The following is a 20,184-nucleotide window of genomic DNA, read 5'->3' as shown; positions in this document are numbered from 1 at the left end:
AATAGAAATTATACCCATTTTACTACTGTGCTAAAAGTGGCCTCAGCAGGTAGGAAACCCACTTGCTAAAAATAGCACAGGCCACTTTTCAGCGCTGCTTAATAAAAGGACCCCTAAGAGATCCAAGCAAAGTCTTGCCTTCCAGATTCAGTAGTGGTCATCCCAGTGACAGCCTGGGCCACAGGGTTGCCAGGTGGAAAATATTTTTCCAGCCTAAAGGAGCCCAAAATCCAGCCCAAAACCCGCCCAAACTCAAACCCCGCCCCTGACACCCCCGCCCCCGCCGTCATCAACCCCGCCCCCGCCGTCATCGGCCCCGCCTTCCCCGTCACTAACCCCGCCTTCCCCGTCACTAACCCCGCCTCCCACGTCACTAACCCCGCCTCCCACGTCACTAACCCCGCCCACAAACGTCACTAACCCCGCCCACAAACGTCACTAACCCCGCCCACCGCGGCCGAAAAAGCCACCTAAAAAAACCGCCCGAAGCACAAAAACCAGCCCAAAAAACTGCAACCCGCCGCGGGCAAAAATTTCCCGCGGCGGGTCGCGGAAAACCGCCCAATTGGGCGGTAAAACCGCCCACCTGGCAACACTGCTGGGCCAACTGCTGGAGCTCAGGGAATGCTGGGATAGGGGAGGGACAAACACTGACATCACCAAGAGGCTGATAATACTCATAGCCACCACCAGTGTAAACATGCAATAACACCAGGTTTGAGCACACGTTATACAGCAACGAATGCTCAGAGAGCTTGAGCAACAGTGTTAATATGCACACTAAAGATGGCCACAAATTGTATTTAAATGGATGTTAATGAGGTCAGTAAATATTCCTTCCTAATGCACAAATGAAAGAGCTGCAATGCACAGAAGAAAATGATAGTTCTAATGCCTAAAATTTACTGCCAGGTCAGGGGAAGCATAGAAAGGTTTCAGAAGGATTTCTTCTCAGCTTGTCACACTAAACTGTGGGTTATGTCTTCTTTTGCAAGTAGAAGAAAGCACTCGTGCAAATTTAAGTGCTGATAGTGAGAAACAAACGTGTGCAAGTCTGAGCAAACCGAAAGTGAAAGCACACATCGGCATCTGTTTCTCTGCGCTTAAATATGAGCCTTTCAAAATTTGTAGGTGCAATTTTTGAAAGTCTCATATTTAAAACCACAGAAGAACAGTGCTGATGTGTGCTTGCACTTACAGTTTGGTCTGGACATGCGCACAAGATAGGGTTATCATATGTCCGGCTTTAACTGGACATGTCCTCTTTTTGAGGACTCCGCTGGACGTCCGGGCGGATTTTTCCAGCCTGCCCGTTTATCTGGATTTGCAGGCAGGCTGGTTAGTGCTGTCGGGCCTCAGGGTGTCCTCCCCTCCCCTACCTTGTGCTCTGGTGGCTTAGTGGCATCTTCAGGGTAGGAAAGGACCCCACTCTTTTCTGCCCAGTGATGCTGCTCCTGCTCACTGCCGGCACCACTTCAAAATGGCTGCCAAGACTTTTGTAGAAGTCTTGCAAGGTCACACCGCTTGAAATTTTGGCAGCTACTTTGAAGCAGCACCGGCAGTGAGCAGGCAGCAGCATCACCGGGCAGGAAAGAGTGGGATCCTTTTCTGCCCCAAAGAAGCCACTAGACCACCAAGGCACAATAAAGTAGGAGAGGGGAGGTGGATCATGGATGGAATATGGGTAGGGAGTAAGGGAAGCTTTCTTTGGGGGGGGGGGGGGGGGGGGGATCAAGGTGACTGTGTGGCATGGGGGTGGGGGCATGGCAGAGGGTGTGGTGGAGTGGGGAGAGGGTGTGACGGGTGGGGTGGGGTGGGGAGGGGAGGGGCATGACTTTTGGTGTCCTCTTTTTGTCAAAGTAAATTGGTAACCCTAGCACAAGAGCTGTGCTTACTGCAAACCCTTGTGCGCATATGCCAGTCACATTCCTCTCCTTGCTTTTGGTTTGTTAGCGTAAATTAACTGTGCATATTATTTGCATATCATTTCATTTGAGCATCGCTTAGCAATTTTTCAGCGCTATTGTTGCACTATGCGGTTTTGCAAAGATGGCCACAAAAAAGGGTTTGAGCATCAGCCCCCAAGTTGGCAGATGCTAGTGTCAATAGGGCACATCCTGCATTCATGGCTGGGTGCTGTGTCCTTTCAGTAAAGTGGAAGAAGCCAGCGTGAGCTCTTATGCCACGGACTTACTTTCATTGATAAATCTCAAATCATAAGGAGTGAAGCAAATGTCACAACAAAATCCTAGTCAAACTCCACTATGTCAGTATTGAAAACAATTCTTCTCAACATTGAAATGTGATCAATATATTGGGATAAACACAGGACATGCCCTACTCCGAGGAGGCCACTAGAGGGTGCTCTCATGTTGAAAGCCTGTAAATCCCAGGAACTGGTCACTAGATAGACCTCCAAGGAGCAGGAGAAGAAAGGATACCTAAGCCAAAGGGCGGATCAAATTGGACTAGAAACCCTGGGCCTGATCCCTGAAGAAGAAGGATCTATATAAGACCAAGCGCTTCAACATCATGTTGACTCCTCTGGCAAAAGTTCTTTCAAATCTTGGTCTCAACCCGTTCATCTACGCGGATGACATCACAATCTATATCCCTTTCAGAAAGGACTTAAGCGAAATACACAGTGAAATCAGACTGGGGCTGCACACCATGCTTGCTTGGGCCAACTCATTTAAGTTAAAACTCAACAGTGAGAAAACCCATTGCCTTATACTCTCCTCTTTCCATAACAAGTAGAAACCGCCCACCTTAATCACTCCTGAGCTTGCCTTGCCAATCTCTGAGACTCTAAAAATCCTAGGAGTAATAGTACATAGAAACTTAGCACTGAAGCAACAAACAAACTTTACCACCAAGAAAGCATTCTTCGCTCTTTGGAAACTGAAACGTGTAAAGCCTTATTTCCCTAGAGATGTATTTCACAATCTGGTTCAAACACTAGTATTAAGCCACCTTGATTATTGCAATGGAATCTATGCAGGGTGCAAAGAAATGCTTCAAAGAAAATTACAAACTGCTCAGAATACTGCTGCACGGCTGATCTATGGAACATCGAGGTTCGAAAGTTCAAGGCCACTGCGTGAGAAACTACATTGGCTACCCGTTAAAGACCGGATCACTTTAAAGTTTGCACCCTGGTGCATAAAATCCTCTACGGAGAAACTCCAGCTTATATGGATAACCTTATCAACTTACTACCTAGGAACTCTAACAGATCATCTCGTTCATACTTAACTCTCCATTACCCTACATGTTCTGGCCTCAAGTATAAAGCCACTTACGCATCCACCTTCCCTTATGTCGGTGCTCATTTGTGGAATGGATTACCCTAAATCTGTAAAAACTACTCCCGATCTGAGTTTCAGAAAAGCACTCAAGACCACCTTATTTGGAGTAGCTTACGCTAAAGTCCCGTCGTTGCATCCCTAACTGTTGAACTGTACCTATCTTAATGACATCCTCCACTTTCTTACCCCTTCCCCTTCTCTGTAATTACTTACTGATCACTCCTACTTCCATGTACTTGATTGTTTATGCCAAATTAATGTATGCCATTTCAGCCCTTTACTGTTGTAAGCCGCATTGGGCCTGTCTGCGGGTGGGAAAATGTGGGATATAAATGCTATAAATAAATAAATGGTGATAATGAGGATAATAATGTTCTAGAACTTTATTATGAAGAAGCATTGGAGGGAAAAAAATAAGAACTGGACTAATAGCCGTGGGGTGGAGGACAGGACTGTAAAGTTAAAGTGAGAGTTGAAAGTCCTGTCCAGGGGAAGAGGCTGTTCTAAACTAAGACCCAGGTCCCATATTAAGTGGGCTCAGTTGACGAGTGATTTGAGAAACTATTAGCTGAAAGAAGAATTCCCTGCTTACATGAGTAAGGAATGCTAAGGGAACTGTAATTTGCCTAAGGGGTGGTTAATTTGCATATCCTGCTGAATCCTAATAGTAAAGCATTGTGTTCCCCAGAAAAGGAGGTTGTGACACAAGTATACAGAAACTACAACCTGTTACCATGGGAAGTTCACAAGGAGGGGGTCAAGAGCAGGAGCTGATAACTGAGGAGAAGTCACCCTAACTTAAGGAGGAGCCCAAATGTTGAGACTGAGATTACAGGTTACCATAGAAAATGGTCTCTGAGCCTTTCTTGAAGGCAAAGCTTTTTGTAAGTGTGGATGTTGGCCATGTGCTGTAACACAGGCACTATAAAGGACCTTTAATCCATAGAGTTCTTATAGGAAGTATGCTGTCAAGTAAACTAGCTAGTCTGGACCAAGGAAAAAAAAATTTTCATATTGAGGTTTTACTAAGTTCTCTGATTCTCCATGGTCTAATCAGAGAATTTAATAAAACCTCAATAAGAAGAAAAATGTTGTATCATGGGAGAGCAGAGTTCATATGGAGTGTGCTTTTGACCACAAGGGGCTTCTCATAATATTTTATTGAAAAAAGGAGGGGAAAAAGCCTCACAACTGAACAGGTGCTAGTTTTCATATACACCTTCAACTCCTTCATCGGCTTTTAAAAAACCTCTCAGTCTTTAACTGAACTTATAAACTTCAAATATTTTCCATTTTTTAAAATGTTTTTTGAAAGGATTTTTTAGTGTACATTTTTATCAAATATCACTTAGCTTCTGATGTACATCAACTGGTCTCCCCCCACCGTTTTGCGGTGCCTTGTCCTGCTGCCTCAAGGGGAAATGACCTTCACATAAATTCACAGGTTAAAACACAACCTTCACACTGTTTCAAAAATATCATTTCATTGATCCACCACACCAGTTACGTCACTGTGACACTGAATAAATTAAGCCTGCCTGAAGGTCATATGTCTGTTTTATCAATGGATGTAACATACAGCAATAGATAAGATTATTTTGCAGTTTTCTATCAGTGTATGCATTTCTCTCTTCTTCAGTACCTACAAACTCATGTCTACAGTGACTGTCTATCCTTTTTTTCTCTTCAGAGAGCAATGCTTTGAGGAGAAATCTTCCTTCTGCCAACCTGCATGATGTAAAGCTGTCCTCCCACTGCTATCAGCCACATTGACCGGGCAGGCTTCCTGAAAAAAAACAAAACATACCCAAGTTATTTTAGTTAAAGCGGGTTACAATTGAACATAATTAAAATTGTACAGCTACAAATACATATCAAACAGAATTATAACCAGAGAAAAATATCATCCCTCCAGAAAAGCCTTCACAAAACAGTGAGTTTTCAAAAGTTTTTTAAATTGCTGAATGTTTGCACAAAGTCTTAAATAACCTGGGAGCTTGTTCCCTGCAATGGAAAAAGTACATGTAAAGGTCTCAGTATGTGTGGTAAGTATAGGACATGCCCTGCCATTATCTGGTCACTAGAGGGAGCTCCAATGGGGACACCAGTGAAATGCTGTAAAGGGAGTCACTAGAGGGAGCTCCAGCAAAGGCCAGGAACATAGGGGCTGGGGAAGACCCTTCAGTGGATTCCCTTTAAGAAACACCCTGGAGAAGTTACAGGACCCTTTCAGAACCAGGAGGAGAGGCCCAGAAGGGGTGTGGGGGGGGGGGGGGGGGCAATTAGCAGCCCTACAAAGAGCACCTTCCAGGAGGAGTTAGGAAGATAGATAGATGCTGAGTGACTCATGAGCAGACTCTCAGGAGATGGACTAAGGTGAGCTGAAACCATGGGGATATGACCCCAAAAAGAAAATCCATAAAGAATGTGAAGGAAGAATGCCAGAGAGGATCAAGTTGGACTGAAAACCTCAGGGCCTAATCCCCGAAAAAAAGGATCCCTAAAGAACAGATAAGGTACTTACCTGAATACTAGAATGATTCTGCCTGTTTTGAATACAGAATGGACTGGATCATGGTGCGGAGGTAACACTGTATCATTAGAGCTAAGCCGTAAACTAACAGCCGTGGGGTGGAGGACAGGACCATAAGGTGATTGTGAGAAAAAGTCCTGTCTAAGGGGAGTAGGCTGTTAGATTGAAACCCCCATGCTCTATGAAGAGGGTCTCAGTCCAACCAGTGACCAGGAGTGAGAGACCTGAAAAAGAGGGGAGGGAAGACTCTACATCTGTGTTTAGCCAAAGCTGTTTGTAAGGGATTTGCATAAGTCTGAGAATGGAAAGGTTCCTAATTTGCAAATGTCCTAGAATCCTCTAAATCAACATGTTTTCCACCCAAATAAGCCTGAATGATGAAAGAAACACAGAGGCATTGATTACCGGAGGGAAAAGAAGGATCTTTCCCTAAGAAGCTACCACAAAGAGGGTGTTGAGCAAATTACCCTAACTTTAAAGAGGAGCCGTACCCTTGACACTGAGCATACTAGACACTGTCTGTGAATTGTTTAGAAGCTAATGGTTTAAGTTGTAGAGGTACTTTCACATAACTGGTATGCAAGTAGTATCTTTAAAGACCATACATTGATGATTGGTTTTAGTCAGTAGTATAGGAATTCTCACTGATATCAACTACTAAAATCTAAATAGTTTTCAATAACAGAGAAGATAAAATGAAGTGGGTCTTGGCTACAAGGGGCCCATCACAAATGATATGCTGTTGCAGATGGAAGGGATAATTGTTTTGCAGTTTCTAATCTTAAAGAGCATTTTGGAATACACATGTTCAAACTGTTAACAAAATACATTAGTATATACACAATGATGAATCAATGACAAAACTTTAAAATTCACTCTACGCCACTGGCAACCAGTGGAGCTCCTTCAAGACAGGAGTCATATGAGTAGATTTTGATACTTCATAATCAAACATGCAGCTGCATTCTGGATGATCTGCAGTGCCTGGAGCCTAGCAGATGACATTCCTAAATATAACAAATTACAATACATCTTCTTTTGGGGTTATGGCTCATTTTGCTTGGCAAAGGCACTTCTTTATATTAAATCCCATCCTGGAATCCATATTCTCAAACAACACACCCTGAGCTTCCGATGCTCTTTTCACTGTGCAGTGAGTATGTCAAAAATGTGCTCTAACTAATGAAGGGTCAGGCGTATTAAGAAAATTTTTCCCATTTACCTCTGTGGGACAAATGCCTAGTTCCGCTGGCACTTTGAGTAGAATTTGGAGGTCCTGAGTTATCTGTAATTTTCTGAGCTACTTAATTGGACTAAGGATGTGAAACAGGAGGTGTTGCCTATTTCATATGTTTATGCTTGCTGCTGTGTTCTCTTCTAACTTTAGGTGATGTCTGTGCTTAGCTGGAAAGATCTAAGATCAACAATTTACAGTCAAGGTGTGATATAATATGTGGCACATTTGATCTGGGCACATAATACTACTGGTCCAGCTTCAAAACAGTAACCTCTGATCACACACTCAGTTTATCTAGACAGTCTGCTGATCTAAGAGTGTGGTCATCTGCTCAGCTTACTTGAGCAGTCTCCTGACACACAGAGGGTGGCCCCATGCTTGGCTTATATCTAGGACAGTCTCCTAACACACTAAGGGTAGCCTTAGTGTGTACTTGGCTTGCCTAGAGGAGTTTCCTGTAACACTGAAGGTGGCCACACACTTAGCTTACCTGGAGCAGTCTCCTGACACACTGAGGGTGGCCATACTTGGCTGCCAGATGCAGAACATTGAGGCCTGGCGAGTAACAAGACACATATGTCACAGGCACATAGAAAAAGATTAGAGGAAAATGCAACCAGATGGAAATGTTTCCACTAGTTTATAACCCTCACAACACATCTATCCCAGTTGTTGTAGGGATAGTCTTTGGTTGGGAGATCATGGGCCCTGAATGTTGCCACTAGGTGTCGTCATAGCATGGTGACTATACTCCTCCCCCTCCCCCAAGCAGGACCGCCGAGAGGAGGGGACAGGGGGGACAAAATTCCCGGGGCCCGGGCCTCCAAGGGGGCCCGGCGCCGCAGTCCCACCCGCCACCACCACCGAGCCCCTTCCACCCGAACCCCCACCAGCAGAAGTCCTATCTTCTGACTCTGGCGTGCGCGGCCCACACAAACATGCTCCTCTCAGCTGATCTTCGCTGTACTCTGCAGGGCTTCTGTGCGCACAGAGTACAGCAAAGATCAGCTGAGAGGAGCGCGTCTGTGTGGACCGCGCACGCCGGAGTCAGAAGACAGCACTTCTGCTGGCGGGGGTTCAGGTGGAAGGGGCCCGGTGGCGGAGGCGGGTGGGACTGTGGCGCCGGGCCCCCCTCAGGGGGGCGACGACAACCTGGGGGGTGGCAGTGGGGGCAGGGCCAGGGGCCCGGGGGGGCCTTGTCCCGGGCCCGGCCCAGTCTCTCGGCGGCCCTGCCCCCAAGGGCTGTGAACTCTTCCTTTGTGGTATCTCTAGTCCTTTCAAACTGGAAATGGAATTCAAGTCCCTCTGCATGGCTGTGCAGCAGGACTGGAACTAGTTATGGTGGAGTTGCCAGAGAATGTGGTAAAGGTGGTTAGCTTAGTGGGGTTTAAAAAAGGTCTGGACGGCTTCCTAAAGGAAAAGTCCATAGATCATTATTAAATTGACTTGGGAAAAATCCACTGCTTATTACTGGGATAAGCAGCATAAAATGTATTGAACTTTTTCGGGATCTTGCCAGGTATTTGTGACCTGGATTGGCCACTGCTGGAAACAGGATGCTGGGCTTGATGGACCTTTGGTCTGTCCCAGTGTGGCAATACTTATGTACTTAAGTTTGGTGAGTGGGCATCTGCTCACTGGGATTGTATTGAGATAGCAGTGAAATGCTCTGATTCTGCTGCTACTCAAAAGCGGGTCTCACCTTGGAAAGATGAGAATCAGCAGCAGAACTGTGCTCATGGAAGGATGATGTCAGTCCTTACCCTGAGTTGTTTTTTCTTACCTGAGCCATCTGTAATCATCATGTCCACCTCGTGAGCAAGAATCACCTCCATACATTCCAGGCCCCCTCTCATTGCCGCCAAGTGAAACCTATGACAAAACCCAGTCACTATAGTGCATATTTTAGAAGCATTGCTGGGTTTTATACATCCATAAACTGACATTTACATGTTCAAACTGTATGGACATCTAAATCCCGATTTTACAAAGCTGGGATATGGACATCTAAAACCGAGAACATTCCATATGGAAAGGGGTATGGTCTAGGTGTGTTTCTGGGTGGGACTAAGGTGGGTTCAAAATGGAGATGTCTATTCCCCATTTCAGGAGGCAAATGGCTGGCTATGTCCTAAAAAGATGGATGTCTAAGTTTAGATCTGCTACCCAGAACATCTAGGCATCAGAAAAGTGCTCTGAGCAGCGCTCCACTGGAGGATTTGTTTCCTTAATCTCCCAGTGGTTGATCTCACCCCCAAAAGTAAAACTGTCAAGGGATATCAGGCTCTTTGACAGCTTCAGGAAAAATGGATGTCCAAAATGGCCCATATAGACATTTATGTTCCTGCATATGAACATCTACTGTATGTTCCAGGGAATGGAGGAAGTTTGGACAAACTACAGGATCAATCAGATTAAAATTTATTGCTGCGATATATATAAAACAATGCACAATAACATAAATCAAGACTCAAGACTCGACAAGGCACCGTGTTTTTGCTAAACAGGAAGTTGCTTCAGAAGGCAGGACCAGGCAGAAAGAAGGCCCAGTTGCAGGCCTGTGAAGATCACTTGAGGTACTGCAGGAGGGAGAAAGGAAGGGAGACAGGGGCACAAAAACAACTCCTTTTCCAGGCTTGCCTATGGAGGCTGCAGCAAGTAGGCAAGGAAGGGGCACCAGGAGATGTGCCACACAAGGTACGATTCTGGCTTCTGGTGCCTCCATTCAGATAGTGAGGGCACTGAATACCCATACAGAACGAGGACTGCCACCACTACACGTTAAGTCCTCCATATCTATGGTTTTGGATATCAGGCCCTTTGTGTTTGGGGTTCTCTCCTTACCAAGTCTTCAGGAGATGTTAGGGAGTCTAAGAGGATCCTGAGAAGAATTTTTGTGTGTGTGTGGGGGGGGGGGGGGGATCTACATATATGAGCAATGCTTACTGGAAAGTAGGCTCTATTAGTTCTGCATTAAACTTCCTGCTTGGGAGGAGAGCAGTTAATACCCCAATACGGACTTTGCAATCCATTCATGGTAATAGAGTGGTTCTACCCACTGCATCTCGTGCAAAGTGGGAATCCACAAGAAACTGCATTTTACTGTGGAATTCTTTATCTCACTATATCCGACTTGAAAGAACATATACGACCATCTGTTCCCTTCTGAAATCCTTTTTCTTTCAATTGTCCATGACTGTTAATGGGACTTGTTTAGGATGGTGAGCAGATTGGTTGCAGTTGAGAGCATAGAATAAGATTGGACTGATGTACCTTTACTGTTTTCTTGCATGAATAAGTGTCTCTCTCCTATCGGACAATGGAGTTCCTTTCTATAGTTGGTCTTGTTTTTCTGTTGTCTTTAATGTTTAATGTTTTTAATTCTGTGAACTACTTTGACTTGTGTGGCAAACTAAGTGGTATATCAAGCTTAATAAATTATAACATTTGGAAGAGACACTTACGCAGATTTGCCCTCAGAGTCAAGCTTAGTGGGCACCAGATTCTTCTTCCTGAGCAAGGAGGTCACTCTTGGAGGGTCGTTATAATCCACAGCTTGCATCAGCTTCTCATCGTACTTATTCCAGTCTTGGCTCTGAACAGGAACAAAACCCAAGACACTCAGAACGGTGCCTCCAACACACCCTGGCATAGGTGCGAGGTTAATTTTTGTCACGGTACGTGCAAAATTAACTTAATCTGGAGATGTTACTTTGAGCCTCAAGTCAGGTAAAGGGCTCATTGCTGGGAAACTGAACAGAGCACAGAAGAGTAAAGAATGGAGGGAATGATAAAAAAAGAGGAAAGGGAGGAATGCAGAAAGATTAAGACAAGGAGGAAGAGTGAAGAAAAGAAGAGCTGGGGGAAAGAGAACAGAGGAATAGAGACAGTTATAAAATGATTCAGTCTGAGGTTTTTGGCACCTGGACTACATGGTTAAAAATAAACAGGTCTAAAAGAGTTTTTGTCAAACAAGTAATTGCACTCTGTAAAACATTAACACTTAGAATGGACAGAATGTGTTTAATTCCAGTGAATTAACTTTTTGAATGTGGTGTTACAAAACAACATATGGACCTGTGAGGATAGAGATCAGTGTTTGGGATGATAAAAATGTACATGCCCAAAGTTAGATGAGACCCATTTCCCTTCCTCCTCCAATTCTTTAATCCTATGGCACGCTTACCACAGTGCAAATCCCTATGCCACAGGGCCATCTGAATGCCTTTAGTTTCCTGACAGATTAGAACCTGGCAGTAACAGCCCTAGCTAAACGTCTTTGCACAGAGAAAGAAAGCAGAGGGTTGGTGAGAGGTGGACATACATACAGAGACATCGGAGACACAGAAGCAGACCTCCTTCAGACTCCTCATAAACTCCCAAGCTGCTGCCATTCTCTCCAGCTGATGCTTTCCTCCTGCAGGGACTACATCATCCCCCTTCTCTCCTCCCACTTTCTCTCAAAGCCTTCCAACTCCTCTGAGCAGTGCTGTGGCCAACGCCTTTCTTATACCCAGTCAGTCTCTGTAGTTTTTCAGTCTTTATTGTTCCCTGTTTTCTATTCCCTCCCCCCCCCAAACTGATACATCCTTCTCTCTCCCTCCCATATCTCTCTCTTCCCTGTCCCTTTCTGCATGGAGGGTATGTCATAATTTTAACTGGGTTATTACAGAGAAATCACAGCACTATGGTTGAGCTTAGTGGGAATACACCGCTGACTGTATTTATAATGTAATTTTAGCTCACACAGAATACACCATTGATTGTATTTATAATTTAGCTTAAATCTTTTTATTGGTAGCTCAAGGTAAGTTATAAGTACATAAGTGTTGCCATACTGGGTAAGGGAAATGGGACTTAATATACGGCCTTTCTGAGGTTTTTGCAACTACATTCAAAGCGGTTTACATATATTCAGGTACTTATTTTGTATCAGGGGCAATGGAGGGTTAAGTGACTTGCCCAGAGTCACAAGGAGCTGAAGTGGGAATTGAACTCAGTTCCCCAGACAGAAGGTCCATCAAGCCCAGCATCCTGTTTCCAATAGTGACCAATCCAGGTCACAAGTACCTGGCAAGATCCCAAAACAGTACAATACATTTTTTTATTATTTATGTATAAATGTTTCAATTAAATACAAAAATATTATAATCTTTCAAAGAATATACCAATTTCCAAGAGAAATACATTCTGAAAAATGTAACAACTGTAAATTAAATTATTGGTTATTTAATCCACTAATAAGAGAGGAATCCATGATTACATCCAAAGGAAGTTGGATATAGGAAATATTACAAAGAAAGATACAGGTAGTTACACCTTAACATTTGGTTCTCCTCCCTGCTACTCTGTGAATTAAAAAAACTACGTAATTGAAGAAGTTCAAAGAACACATATTTTTTGTCTTTAAAGAAAAGAAAAGAATGGATTTGCATGGAAATCTCAACTGGAAATGAGCAATTAGTGAAAGAGTCTCTTGTTTCATTTCCAAGAATTTTTTTCTCCTTTGTTCAGTCCATTTAGAAATATCAGGAAAAACTGACACTTTGCCCCCTAGAAATTCAGAATGAGTCTTTTGAAGATAAAGTCTTAATAAGGCTTCTTTATCTTGAAGAAATACAAAGGAGACCACAAGTGTAGCTCTAGTTTTAATTTCCTCTTTGGATTGTTCCAAGAACGTAGAGATGTCTAATATATCCACAGATGGTTCCTGTTGTTCTTGAGTGTCCTGTTGTTTAATTTTTGTATTTAGGTAATATAACTTCTGAACTGGTGGTAAAGATTGGTCTGAATATTTAAAATTCTTTCTTAGAAATTTATGAAACATTTCTCTTGGAGCAAGAAACTCTGAATGTGGAAAACTGAGTATTCGTAAATTTAAGTTCCTTGTTATATTCTCTAAATTTTCAATTTTGCGATGAAGAAGTAATCGATCTCCTGCAAATTGAGCTTGATGCTCTTGAACTTTTACCATGTCCATTTCCAGTTTAATTTGTTTAACGGAGACATTTTCAATAGTTTTCTTAACTTCTCTTACTTGGATAGAATTATTTAGAGACACAGTAACAAAAGAAGAACAGACCTTGTGCAGGGGTTCAAGAGCAGTCCAAATGGATTCCAGTGATATTTCCTGTGGTATTTTCAGTGGCTGAATCACCAAGGCACACAAAGAAATCTCCTCTTCAGAATAATCAGCAGCAACAACTTCCACCGTTGCCTCACCCGACGCCATAATTGGAAATTGCTGAGTTCGCTCCACTGAAAGCCAAGGAGTATCCTCGGCAGAATTTCCATCCATCGCTTCCCTTCGAGTCACCACTAATCTGTGCTCTCGGTACCGTTGCACCGTCTGGTCGCGGGAGTGGGGGGGGGGGGCTGAGCGAAAGTTTGCCCTCCTGACCAGGGCTCTTCCTCGCCCCGGTAATGGAAGCGCCCGTATGCGGGCTTGACACCAAATAGGCTGAGATAGAAATTTGACCCGGTGAGGGGGCATCTAGCTTCGGGAGAGGAGGTCCCTTAAGCTTGCCCTTCCTCTTCGGCATGTTCGTTTCGAGGAAAAGGAAAATTTTCAAACTTTTAATAAGAGAGCATTCTCCTCAGCTTTCCTGTATTACCACCATCTTGGATCTCTAGTTCAATACATTTTATGTTGCTTTCCTAGAAATAAGCAGTGGATTTTCCCCAAGTCCATTTTAATAATGGTTTATGGACTTTACGTTGAGGAAGCTATCCAAACCTTTTTATAAACCCCGCTAAGCTAACTGATTTTACCACATTCTTTGGCAATGAATTCCAGGGTTTAATAAAGAATAAAGAATAAAGAAATAATAAAGAAATATTTTCTCCGATTTTGTTTTAAATTTACTACTTTGTAGCTTCAATGCATGCCCCCTAGTACTAGTATTTTTGCAAAGAGTAAACAAGTGATTCATGTCTACCCATTCCACTCCACTTATTATTTTATAGACCTCTATCATATCTCCCCTCGGCTGTCTTTTCTTCAAGCTGAAGAGCTCTAGCCTGTCCTCATAGGGAAGCCGTCCCATCCCCTTTATCATTTTCTTCGCCCTTCTCTGTACCTTTTCTAATTCTAATATATCTTTTTTGAGATATGGTGACCAGAATTGCACATAGTATTTGAGGTGTGGTCGCACCATGGAGTGATACAAAGGTATTATAACATCCTTGCTTGTGTTTTCCATTCCTTTCCTAATAATACCTAACGTTCTTAAGTGCGGGCTGCACGTAGGAATGTGCAGGACGTCAGGACAACTCACTCAGAACAGAATCCTTCCAGATCAGCTGCAGCAACACGCCAGCCAGGAGACCGGTGCTGAAGAGCACTTCTGCTGGCGGGGGTTGGAGACCCCCACCAGCACAGGTACCTGACGGTGGCAGGGGAGGGTTGGCGGCAGTGGGAGGGGGGGTCGAAAGGGGAGGGTCGGTGGCGCCGGGGGGAGGGTCAAAAGTGTTGGGGGGGCGGCGGCTAAAATGTGCCCCTCACCTCAGGCTCTGGACCCCCCTCCTGCCGAAGTCTGGCTACGCCCCTGCTCTATAGTATGCAAATATATCTCATACATATTCATTGTGGGTATCCTGAACACCTGACTGGCTTAGAGTGTCCCAAGGACTGGGTTGAAAATACCTGGTCTAAAGACTTACAGAAAGTATAATAATAGGCCTGAGCTGTGACTAAGAAACAAATTTCTAAAACCAATAATAAGCTGACCAAAAACCCTGAACGCAAGAAGAGAAAGAAGAAGAAAAAATACAGTAGGAAAGACTTGAGAAACAAGCAAATGAAATGCTGGAAAGTGAGGCAAAAAGAATGGAGAACAACAAAGACAGAGAGAGAAGAGGAATATTTTTCTCCCTTTTTCTTTTTCTTGTAACCACTTTGAGAGCAATTTTATAAACGAATGCCTATGTGAAATGTCCACAAAAGCACCTCTTTCTGCCTATTTTTTTAAAAGTAATATAAATACCTATGGGCCCCAACAGCATATAAATTCACTCCTATGTATGTGCTTGTGTATTTTCTAAACTAGGCTCAAACATCAAAACTCCATCTCTATTCTGCCCAGATAACATCTACAGGCAGTGCTCATATAAGCACATGCCATCCTTTCAGTATACACATTTAAACGGACCGTGCAGTAGACGAGCCCTTTTCTGTGTGTAAAGCATGCTTCACGTGTGGAAAATGCTTTTAAAATGACCCCTTTTTGTATTACTTTAGAATGCTGTTTCCTTAAACTGGACCTGCATTTGGGAAAAGGAGGGGTACTGAGCTGGCAGATGAGGGAAGAAAGGACAGTGGGTCACAAAGAAATATACAGAGAGATGTAGCATGAAGGTGTGAGAATGCAAGAGAGAGGATGAGTGTATGTGCACTAGAGAGGAACCTGGGAGACCCGCCACACTGCAGCTTCTCAACAGCCGCCTCCTTCCTATCTAACCCTGGCTCTCTTAAAAGCTCCTTAAATTACCTCCCTTATGCTTCTAAAATTGCCTATATCCAATCCAAGCACAGAGCATCTAGGCAAAAATTGGATGGAACCCTGGCTGGTAAATAATTCAGTGCTGGATCGGCTTTCTCTCTCCCAGGGTTAATTCAGCTCTAATGGAAATCTAACTCTGGAAATCTGATTCTCTCCAGCCTGAGGATTCAGGACTATGAGAGACCATGAGGCTTGGGGGTGGAGGGGCACAAGTTCTGAGGGGCAACTTTCAGGTGGCCCATCCAGCTAGTCACTGAGCATCAAAAGAAAAGTCCCTTACTACACTGGGACTGATGCAAAAAGGCCTCCGTTTCAATAAATTTATTGAGTAGAGAGGTGTGGTAGCCGTGTTAATCCACTTTTAAAGGTAATCAATAGAAATAAAACAAAATAAAACATGGAAAAGAAAATAAGATGATACCTTTTTTACTGGACATAACTTAATACGCTTTCTTGATTAGCTTTCGAAGGTTGCCCTTCTTCGTCAGATCGGAAATGGATCATAGCCCATAGGAACTGAATCGGCTTTGTTGCATTTGCCATTCTGGGAATCAGTAACACAGCTATGTGAAAGGAGCCCTTAATGTTGGAACTGGGAATGCACAGAGCCTTCTGTGATAAATAAAATTATTTATTTATTTTATTTATTTGTTAGATTTGTATCTCACATTTTCATACCAATTTGTAGGCTCAATGTGGCTTACATAGTACCGGAGAGGCCTTTGCAGGCTCCAGTGTGAACAAATATAGGGTGATGTTGTGGTAAGATCAAGTTCATGTGGCACAGCCACATTAGGGAATCGGAGAACGGAAGAGTTGTGTTATGTCCATTATGTGCTTTAGTTTGGTTGTGTTGCAGAGATTAGGCATTTAAGTTGGATCGGTAGGGTATGCCTTTTTAAACAGGTTGGTTTTTAGTGATTTTGGTAATGCGTTCCACAGTTGTGTATTTATGTAGGAAAAACTAGATGTGTAAGTTGTTTTGTATTTAAGTCCTTTGCAGCTTGGGTAGTGCAGATTTAGATAAGATCGTGCTGATTCGGATGTATTTCTGATTGGTAAGTCGATCACGTCTGTCATGTAACTCGGGGCTTCTCCGTAGATGATTTTGTGAACCAGGGTGCAGATTTTGAAGGCGATGCGTTCTTTGACTGGGAGCCAGTGTAGTTTTTCGCGGAGGGGTTTTGCGCTTTCAAATCGCGTTTTACCAAATATAAGCCTAGCTGCCGTGTTTTGAGCGGTCTGAAGTTTCCTTAAGGTTTGTTCTTTACATCCCGCATAAATTCCATTGCAGTAATCTAAGTGGCTTAGTACCATTGATTGTATCAGGTTGCGAATGTTTCCCTCGGGAAGAACTGCTTCACGCATTTGAGTTTCCACATTGAGTGGAGCATTTTCTTTGTTGTGGATGCCACTTGGCTCTCTAGTGTTAAGTTATGGTCCATTGTAACACCGAGGATTTTCAAGCTCTCTGAGATAGGAAGGGTGTGATCTGGGGTGTTCATACTTGTGGGGATGTCCGCGCTGTGTTGGGATGAGAGGATGAGACAATGAGTTTTTTTCTTTATTGAGTTTTAGTTGAAATGCATTTGCCCATGAATCCGATGTTCAGGCCAAGCTTGATTTCGTTGGTGATTTCTGTCAGTTTGGTTTTGTAAGGAATGTATATTGTGACATCGTCTGCTTATATGAAAAGGTTAAGGCCATGGTTGGATAAGGACTTGGCAAGTGGGGTCATCATTAAGTTGAATAGGATTGGTGATAGCGGCAATCCTTGCGGTACTCCACAGTCTGCTTTCCACGGTGATGATAGGTTTGAATTTGATTTTACTTGATATGTTCTTGTGGTTAGGAAGCCCTTGATCCAGTTAAGTATGTTTCCACCAATCCCGAACTTATCTAGTACTCTTATTAATATATTATAATTTACCATGTCGAATGCACTAGACATGTCGAATTGGAGAAGGGTGTTTTTGCCTGTTGCTATTTCCTTCTTGAATTTGGCTAGAAGAGTGAGTAATACTGCTGTGGAGGGGGCAAAAACCTGACTGTGATTTGTGTAACATTGAGAATTTGTTTATGTAATCTGTAAGTTGTTTGGTTACCATGCTTTCCATCAGTTTGGCCACCAATGGGATAGATGCTACTGGACGGTAGTTAGTGATTTCATTTGTTTTTTTCTTGGTATCTTTTCGTATTGGGGTGAGTAGGATATTGCCATTTTCCTTAGGGAAGAGGCCTTGCTGAAGCATGTAATTTAGGTGGGATGTGAGGTCTGCTATGAAGCAGTCAGGGGCGGATTTCATTAGATAGCTGGGACAGGTATCTAGTTTACAGTGAGTGTTGGAAAACCTACTAATCACTTGGGTAACTGTTTCGATGGTAAGGAGGGCGAAGTTTAACCAGGTCCGATCTGCCGGGTATTCTCCAATGGTTGGGGCCAATTCATTAAGGAAGTTTTCAATGTCGGTGTTGTTGTTGCGTAGGTGTACAATTTTTTCATTGAAGTACTTCGCAAGTTTATCTGCAGATGGGATGTCTGTATTCGTGGTAGTGACCAAGTTGGTGTCTAGGAGTTTGTTCATGAGTTGGTATAATTTCTTCATGTCTTTGTAATCTGTCCCTATTTAACTAAATGATGGAAACAAACTGCTAGAGAGGTTATTCAAAAACTTCATTGGCTACCAGTACAATACAGGGCTAAATTTAAAACTCTATGTCTGATCTTCAAGGTCCTGAAAGGAAATGGCCCTGAGTGTCTAAAGAATAGGATGATCCTCCACATACCGCCAAGGACACTAAGGTCCTCCCAAGGATTTTCACTAACCACACCCTCTCCAAAAGACATTACACGATGTGATACCCGCAAGTGAGCCTTCTCCGGAGTAGCCCCCACACTCTGGAATGCTTTGCCTGAAAGGCTCCGCTTAACACAAGACTATCTCTACTTCAGGAAGCAGGTGAAAGCTTGGCTCTTCAACCAAGCCTTTAATGGAAGAAGTAACTAACTTCTTAGTCTCACTCACACACACAAGGAGTGACTCGGGATGCACATACTGCAGCGGGACATGTTTATCCACTCCTCCATGTGCAACTTTCTTCAAATCAGTCACTTTACTTTCTAATTCTTCCTACTTTCTTACCCATCTATATGTTACAACTTTGCCTTACCCTTCACTACCAATTATAATGTTCTATTACGTATTGTGTTGGCATTGCTAGTATACCATGTCATACTTTGTATTGTTTTCAAATATTTTTACTGCTGTAATTGCCTATTGCTCATGTTTTATCTATTCTTACTGTACACTGCCTTGAGTGAACTCCTTCAAAAAAGCGCTAAATAAATCCTAATAAATAAATAAAAATTCTGAAAATACTTGTGAAATAAAGTATTTAAAATCACCAGAACTCTGGTTAATAATGTTTTCAGTGTTTCCCATGATATTATTGGCCACATAAAATTCAATGGCAGGCTGCATTTGGGTAGCCGGTTGCCTGCCCCTGCTCTAGTACCACTGGAGCCCAAACCCATCCCCTTCAGAGTTGTTAATGTCAAGCTGAAAGTATCAGACAAGATTCAGAAGGTAAATGTTTTATGGTTATTGAGAACTGGGTGGGATTGATACACTCACCTCAGTCTTCTTAAATTTGGATCTCAAGGTCTTCATTCTGGGAACAGACCACTGCCAGCTATGTCCAGGGGAAGAAAAACAAATTGATTGTACACTTTTCCTTCTTTGCTTTCCCGCTCTTCTGACTTTTAGTAACAAGTCACATCTGGTTCATTGCTTGAGCACATGCACATACTGTTCATTCCTGTTATGGTATGCGCAGAACTAACCCATTTGGAGAAACTGTCCCCAGAAAGCCCTAGAACACACATTATGTATACACCACAAAGCATGACCATTGCCAGACCATCACAACATCGAATGCTGCCTGACTGCATCATTACTCTTGGCATTAATTCAGTTTGGACAAGCTGATTTTCTTCATTAGGATATAAAATTTCAGGTCATAAAAATATAAGAAATATCAAAGGTCCATCTAGCTCCGCTTCCTGTTTCCAATGGTGGTGACCAAGCCAGGTCACAAGTTCCTGGCAGAATACCAAGAAGTAACAAGATGCTACTAACTCCCAGGGATAAGCAGTAGCTTTCCTCCGTCTACCTTAGTCAGTGTGTTTTTTCTAGCGAAAAAGGTGCCAGTACTCAAATTCCAGGCCACCCTTCAGGGGTGGGGTGATCACTGAGGGACCAACCCCACAATAGCCACTTGCAACCAGTCACAGAATCTAAGACAAGGCAGAATTGTTATGTAGAGCCTGAGCTCTTTCATTAAAACTTGGAGCCCATGGGTCAATTTTAGCAGACAATGGAAAAGGTGCCGGTACTCAGTACCCCCAAGTACCCCCTCAAAAAAAGTCCTGAACTTAATAATAGTTTGTGGACTTTACCTCCAGGAAATTATCCAAGCCTTATTAAAACACAGTGCTAACTACTCCTTTGGCAACAAGTTCCTGAGCTTAATTATGAATTAAATGAAAAAAATATATATGGTATATTTTATTTGTTTTAAAAGTATTACTGTACAACTTCAAGA

At 43.2% G+C, this 20,184-nt stretch overlaps 1 protein-coding gene across 8 annotated transcripts in view; it reads right to left on the bottom strand.

Annotated features, from left to right (window-relative positions):
* ANKRD24 (ankyrin repeat domain 24) overlaps nucleotides 1-20,184 on the bottom strand; it is an 84,668-nt gene that overhangs the window by 48,174 nt on the left and 16,310 nt on the right. For 2 of the 8 annotated variants that reach the window (XM_030219275.1, XM_030219276.1), the window contains exons 2-6: nucleotides 19,215-19,272; nucleotides 10,543-10,673; nucleotides 8,862-8,950; nucleotides 7,569-7,633; nucleotides 5,037-5,094 (exon numbers count right to left, since the gene is read on the bottom strand). In XM_030219275.1, coding sequence (XP_030075135.1) covers nucleotides 5,037-5,094; nucleotides 7,569-7,633; nucleotides 8,862-8,950; nucleotides 10,543-10,673; nucleotides 19,215-19,272 — 401 coding nt within the window. Of the gene's footprint in view, nucleotides 1-5,036; nucleotides 5,095-7,568; nucleotides 7,634-8,861; nucleotides 8,951-10,542; nucleotides 10,674-19,214; nucleotides 19,273-20,184 lie in introns of those variants that run through there. The other 6 variants (XM_030219277.1, XM_030219278.1, XM_030219281.1 and 3 more) reach the window with 6 other exon arrangements.

The sequence above is a fragment of the Microcaecilia unicolor genome, chromosome 11, assembly GCF_901765095.1.
Source record: "Microcaecilia unicolor chromosome 11, aMicUni1.1, whole genome shotgun sequence".
Lineage (NCBI taxonomy): Eukaryota > Metazoa > Chordata > Amphibia > Gymnophiona > Siphonopidae > Microcaecilia > Microcaecilia unicolor.
Note: the sequence above shows the minus strand (reverse complement) of the source record. Positions and strands in the feature narration are given on the sequence as shown.